The following is a 6,563-nucleotide window of genomic DNA, read 5'->3' on the forward strand; positions in this document are numbered from 1 at the left end:
CCCCCCCCTCGCCCTCTCTCTGTTCACCAAAAATCCCAGATTTCGGATATGCTCATTTTCCTCAATCGTTTCGTTTCCTTTCTCTCTCACTATTCTTTCTAGACAATCAATCATCTAGGGGTTTTCTCTTCTTTTGTTCATCCATCATCCTGCATGTTTGCTTTTTTAGATAAGAAATTACACTCTGATATGTATTTTATGATCCGTTAGATTTGTGGTATCACAATTGCCCCCCTTTTCTCTGTTTAAAGCTTTGTCTTTTGATTCATTATACTCATCCTACTTAAATGATTTTGGGGTTTGACCCTTTTTGAGGAAGCTTTTTGTATTGGTTGGTTTGTCCGTTATGGTTTACTTGCTCTTACTGTGTTTAGTGGTCTTTGTTGCAGCAAAGCAGGTATGGACTCAGCCAATTATCAATGGCACACCTCCTACTCCTAGGGACAGTCACAGCTGTACAACCGTCGGAGACAACTTGTTTGTGTTTGGTGGTACTGATGGAATAAAACCTCTCAACGATTTGCACATTCTAGATACTTGTAAGCTTTTTCTTTGTGTCTTTCAAGTTTTGACTTGTATCTGTTTTGAAGAAGTCATCATCACTTGATTTGTTTGTTTGTTTCCTTTTTGTCTTTGCAGCTTCACATACTTGGAGATGCCCGAGTGTTAGGGGAGAGGGACCTGAGGCAAGAGAAGGTCATAGCGCTACGTTGGTTGGTAAAAGGCTGTTTGTCTTTGGTGGCTGTGGGAAATCTTCTGATATTAATGACGAAATCTATTATAATGACCTTTACGTACTTAATACAGGTACTGTTTTGTTCATAGCTTTTTTAATTTGACATGTGAATCTTTTCCATATTACCATTTCTTATGCGTTGATAAGAAATCTTAGATAGATTCTGAAACATAAACAAGTAAAAGTTAACTGGCTTTACGTTTGTGTAGAGACTTTTGTGTGGAAACGTGCTGTTACAATGGGGAATCCTCCATCTGCGCGGGATAGCCACTCTTGCTCATCGTGGAAAAACAAAATTGTTGTAATAGGTGGTGAAGATGGACATGACTACTATCTGTCTGATGTTCATATCCTTGATACAGGTGAAAAAGCATTCTTAAATCCATATTCTTTTAACTTTACGAGTGTATGTCTTCTATCTGAAACGTTTATGTAAGTTCCTCTTTAATGATATTTCCATTTTGACTTTCAGATACACTCATATGGAAGGAGCTGAATACTTCAGGGCAGTTGTTGACACCTCGAGCTGGTCATGTTTCTGTTTCACTTGGGAGGACCTTTTTTGTGTTTGGAGGGTTTACGGATGCTCAGAATCTTTACGATGACCTCTATGTGCTTGATGTCGGTATGTAACTGAAGCATCATTTAATAGCAATATATAATACTTCTGAGGTTGATTGGCTTTGGTCCTCTTTCTCTATAAAAGTAAGGACCTGCCCTATTTTCTTGTCCAAACAAATCTGCTCAGTTTAAGGTTTTAAGATGAGCCATTGTATCAATTTTCATGAGAGGAAACCTATTCACATTGTTTTTTTTTTCTTTGTTGTTTGTACCTGTAGAGACGTGTGTATGGTCCAAGGTCCTCACCATGGGAGAAGGTCCATCTGCTAGGTTCTCTTCTGCAGGGGCTTGTCTAGATCCTCACAAAGCTGGTTTTCTTGTTATTGTTGGTGGCTGCAATAAGAATCTCGAGGCATTGGATGACATGTTCTACTTACACACAGGTTACTGCAAACCTCTTTAACGTACTAATTGCCAAATTTGATTATTAGGGACATTCAGACAGGGCTTTTCTCATTCTAATCATTTTCGTTTCCGTTAATAGGTCTTGGCTACGATGCTAGATTTGATCAGAATGTAGGGAGGTTGTCTTTAAAGAAGCAACTGAAGATGAAATGCCAAGAACAAAGTAATGCAAGTTCCTTATACGATCAATCACTTGTGAGAATCAATGTGGATCATCAAGGTGTGTTTAGGCAAAATTAAATTGAAACATACAAAGGTAGCATTTTTATGTAGCAGTAAATCACTAGTTTTTGTATATGCATACTTTTGTTGTAGGAAGAGGGAATTTTGGTGTGAACTCGGGCCAATTTAATGAAGGAAAGATGATGTTTCAAGCCCGGATAACTGAGAATTACCAAGTTGGTTACACTATAGAAACTATGATTGATGGAAAACTGCTTCGTGGTGTTTTGTTTTCAAACAAGCATAGCTCCGTTCTGGCGACCGATCAAAGCTTTAGTAGGTGAGTGGTTAAATTAATCATCTTCTTTTCGGGGTTTTCAGTTGGGTACATTGTTTTGTGATCAATTTTTTGTGGTACAGAAAGAGGCCAGCTATGTCGAACGGCGATCAGGACAACAGATCAAAGATATCAAGAACTTTGATCCAGGATCAAGCTGATGCTATGGAAACCAAAGTTTCTCCATCAAACGGCTTGGAGGCTGGTATTGATAACATCAGCAACCCTCCGGATGTTACTGTAAACACGTTGGCAGTGGCACCACATGCAACAGAAATGGCTATTGTTTCATTTGATGCCAAGAACCAAGTTGCAACTCAACCCGATATGGTGCCTTTCTTTAATCATATTTTCTCAAGAACCAGACTTTAGTAACTTCTTTCTTTTAAAATGTCAATTATGCAATTTATTGATTGTATATTACTGAAAATCTTTGTGCAGGGAACTGTAGATACAGCTCCATCATCAGTTCCTCAGGCAGATGAAGCATCTTTAGAATCTAGAAATGCGATAACGATAGAAGATAGAGTAATCAAGACCGGACCTGGAGAGTCATAGCTACAAAAACAAAGGTGGGTTAATGTTTTTTTTTTAAGTCCTTGTGATCGAGCCAATAGACTACACAAGAACAGAAGAAGCCGTTGCATCTAGAAACAGTTGGGTCTAACTCTGTTCTTTTTGAGCATTTGATTTGCAGATGAGAGATTCCCCGCTATAGACTGAGGAACAACAGCATGAACAGCATCATTTTATTGTCCTGTATATTAGTCTGGAGATAGGGTGGGTTTAATTTAGAATCTAAGTTAGATTATCGTGGTGACTGAAGGATGCTGAGGAGCTAATTCTGAGCTAGGTTTCTTTTGTTTTCTTTTTCTTCTTCACTGCAATTCTCGGCTTTTTTGTTTTGTTTAATTCAACTTGCTAGCAATGTTATGCTTCCTCCCTCACAGTTTTTTTGCACATTGAACTCGCTTAGATAAAATTTTAGAATCTGGAGTCATTCTTGTAAACTCAGGTTTTACCCTTGATCATTTTGTGGTTTTTAGTCAAACCGAAATGGTTCATTTCGTTTATCCATTATTTATCTCTAGTTCACGGGTGTTGCTAAAAGCACTACCGAGTCTTTTTGTGTTTTGATGGATTAAGAAGAGTTCCCAATCATCATTTCAAGAAGAATGTATTAGATTGTGATTGTTTGGTTCCTCATTTAATACATAGTCTCTGGCTCAGTATTTACAGTAGGGATAGAGATTAGAGGTTAATGGATTCCTGTTTACTCTTTGTAGAGTTGGGTAGATCAAATCAGTAGGAATTTGAAATATGGAGATAACGTAGAAGAAAATTCAAACTAGTCCTAGTTGGCAATCCAACTACTAAAGCATGTAGTTTCATATCCAACTAATTTCGTTGTTTATTAGCATGTGATTAGATTATGTCATCCTTTTTAAATGTAACTTTTGAATGCTGTTAAAACAAAATTTTCTAATTTCCCCGTAACAACTAAGTAAAAACAATGAAGAAATAATATACACATAGAGAAGAAAATATGAATTTCATTTAGTTTTGACTGTCCTTGAAATGTATTTTGCATTTCTTTGATTATTTGTCCTTGGAAATGTATTTTGGAAAAATGGGAAGAAAAAGATTGGATAATTGTGTGAAAAATCTAAACAAGAAGACAGAAGTCACATGCAGAGGGAGACATCTAAAGAAGTAATCACATCCTACTTCCCACATGGATTCGTGATATGACAAAGCGTCTGTATCTCCAATTCTCATGAACAATCTCTCTCATTTCTTATAATTATTATTATTATTATTATTCATCAGAAAGAAACTATATTACTTAAGATAATCTAAAGGCTTTTCAGTCTTTAAGAGTGAGAGAGGAATTGGAACAAACAAAATAGTTCTTATGTGGCTGTCTTTTAGTTTTGTTCTCTGAGCAGAACCAGAGGTAAAAACATTTTTGCAGAGATTCCTTTGTTCTCTTCGGCTTATTATGATTCTTCTTATTGGCTTGGCGGTTTCTTTCTCTACCTTAGGTTTGTGAAATTCTTGAATGCACATTCTTCTCTCATCATTCATTGATCTCCTTCTTGGAGGGCATCCAGTTATCAGACAAAAAGACATTTTGTTCTGTAATGAGCTTTTCTTGTTCTTTTTGGAGTTGAGTGGGATTTAAGAATCTAGGGGTTGAAAATAGGGTTCAATAGATCCATAGGTTTCTGTTAGCCTAAGACTTTAGACTTTTGATTCTGAATCAGAATATCGAAAATCACACTCATTAAAGTGGTAAAAGTTTTGAACTTTTGCTACGAGTAGAGACAATAATGCAACTTTTTTTCACTACACAATTTACCATTTATTTAGCAAAAGTGCGAACTTTCAATTTTTTTTGTCGTTGATAGGGATGTTAAGCTGTAATTTAGCTGGAGAGCAATGGCGTTCACATTGAGCCATTGTCAGTGCCAAATTTTATTGGAATCTGAATTGATTAAAAAGATGAAACCTTTTTGGAACTATATGAAATATGGAAAGTGGCGTCATTCTCGTTATGGTTCAATCAATGGTGGTGGTTGCTATTGATGGAGATATAACGAAAGCTTACGTTTTTCCCCAAATTAGGTTTGTTGGAAGCATAAATAAAAGAGTAGACACTGTCACCTACAGAAAAAAGAGTTCAAATTTTTCTCCCTTTTTATTGTTGTTGTTGTTGTTGTTGTCAGTAGCAAGTTCAGGCCCCGGAGAATCTTCCTGGTTTGAGGTGGATAAATCCCAGATTTCTTCACACCATTCCCATGGCTGCGAAGCTTCTGCATACGTTGGCAGATGAGAACAAGAAATTTGGATGTATGAATGGGATTTTCCAAATCTTCGATCGTCACCATGTTCTAACAAGCCGGCCTAAAAGTCTTACTTTAGGTAATCATAATTCTTGACAATTAAGTAATAAACAATGGTTAATGCTCTTTAGATCGTGTCTCGTAGTGGTTGACTTGTACGTGGTCATATGTTAACAACGTTCTTAACTTATAGTATGTCTTTTTCAATCTTCTTTAGCTCTGTTTCTTCATGAACTTAAAAAAGGTCTTCTCTGATTCTTCTGTGAGGACTAAAAAGGTTTGTGCTTTCTCGGCTGTAGAGAAAAACTTGCTATGGTTTGTGAAATGTCTGTTCTCTTTTGTTACATTGATTTGGGTTTTGTGTGGCTTTCTCTTGGTAGCTTTTGACTTCTCTTAACCTTAGACTCTTGTAATTTGCAGAAGCTGCTATGTTTAGGGTTCATTGACTTGAGATGATTTTGATATAATTCTGAATCTTTGTTGTTGTTGTTATGTGTTGTTTTTGCAGGTAATGTACATGTCAATAGTATCAACTTAGACTCTGTTGATGCAATTTGTCACCAAAGATCAGCATTTCAGTTTCAAGACTCAAACATTACTAGCGGAAATGGGTCGAGCGAGAAACTAACAAGGGTATCAACCGAAGCTTCAAAGGTATCTTTCTCATCGTCGTGTTCATCATCTTCCCCGTTATCTTCTGAGGTCAACAGAGAAGTTCAGCCTGAAATTTCCACGGATGACCGAGTCATTTTTCCAGAATCTCCTGCAAGTGATCCAACAATGAGCCAAGGAAGTGGTACACGTATGGGACTTGACCTTAGAGATGTTGTTAGAGATTCTATGTATAGAGAAGTTAGAGGGCTCTCTGAAGTATGTAGACACAACAAAAGAGATGATTCTCCAAGACCCTATGGTTTGAAGCAATCCACGCCTGTAGATTTCAATGAATCCTGCAGAGCTCTAGCCAAACTTAGAAAAACATCTCATCATTATTACAATGAGGCTGACATGAAAGACGCATCTCGTTACTATGTTGATTCTCGCGGAAAGTCGAAATCCGGGAAAAAGCTGAAAGAGTTGCCTAAGCTTTCGTTGGACAGTAGAGACCACATTGATCTCAAATCAGGTAATAAGCTTTTTGAAAGTTTAAGCAGAAGCTCTAGCATGAACAAAGTTTCTGGTAGCCCGAAGCGGCCTCCTAGTGTTGTTGCAAAGCTAATGGGTTTGGAAACATTACCGGGTTCTCCTTTGGGCAGAGACAAAATAAACCTGTTTGATGATAACAGTGATCCGTTCTCAAGATCATTGAGGGAAAATAGCCTGAACCGTTCTCTCCGGTTTTCTCCTAGCTCACCAAGAAGCTTAGGGAAGGACCCTGCTTCTTCTTCTTCTCCAAGATGGAGAAGCTCTGAGTTTGTTATGAAACCCTTGTCAAGTTTGAGATATCCCATTGAAC

The 6,563-nt window shown here is 37.4% G+C and overlaps 2 protein-coding genes across 6 annotated transcripts in view; both read left to right on the forward strand.

Annotated features, from left to right (window-relative positions):
- Window positions 1–3,351, forward strand: part of LOC109124467 (tip elongation aberrant protein 1-like) — a 4,078-nt gene extending 727 nt beyond the window's left edge. The window contains exons 2-11 of one of the 2 annotated variants that reach the window (XM_010461185.2): window positions 385–539; window positions 640–807; window positions 946–1,098; window positions 1,209–1,361; window positions 1,576–1,740; window positions 1,842–1,982; window positions 2,078–2,264; window positions 2,345–2,591; window positions 2,703–2,833; window positions 2,959–3,351. In XM_010461185.2, coding sequence (XP_010459487.1) covers window positions 385–539; window positions 640–807; window positions 946–1,098; window positions 1,209–1,361; window positions 1,576–1,740; window positions 1,842–1,982; window positions 2,078–2,264; window positions 2,345–2,591; window positions 2,703–2,819 — 1,486 coding nt within the window. In that variant the 3' untranslated portion in view covers window positions 2,820–2,833; window positions 2,959–3,351. Of the gene's footprint in view, window positions 1–6; window positions 540–639; window positions 808–945; window positions 1,099–1,208; window positions 1,362–1,575; window positions 1,741–1,841; window positions 1,983–2,077; window positions 2,265–2,344; window positions 2,592–2,702; window positions 2,834–2,958 lie in introns of those variants that run through there. The other variant, XM_010461184.1, reaches the window with a different exon arrangement.
- Window positions 3,820–6,563, forward strand: part of LOC104740560 (protein LONGIFOLIA 2-like) — a 6,335-nt gene continuing 3,591 nt past the window's right edge. The window contains exons 1-2 of one of the 4 annotated variants that reach the window (XM_010461191.2): window positions 3,820–5,186; window positions 5,616–5,761. In XM_010461191.2, coding sequence (XP_010459493.1) covers window positions 5,063–5,186; window positions 5,616–5,761 — 270 coding nt within the window. In that variant the 5' untranslated portion in view covers window positions 3,820–5,062. Of the gene's footprint in view, window positions 5,187–5,615; window positions 6,550–6,563 lie in introns of all 4 variants that reach the window. The other 3 variants (XM_010461189.2, XM_010461192.2, XM_019236002.1) reach the window with 3 other exon arrangements.

Source organism: Camelina sativa, chromosome 14, assembly GCF_000633955.1.
Source record: "Camelina sativa cultivar DH55 chromosome 14, Cs, whole genome shotgun sequence".
NCBI lineage: Eukaryota > Viridiplantae > Streptophyta > Magnoliopsida > Brassicales > Brassicaceae > Camelina > Camelina sativa.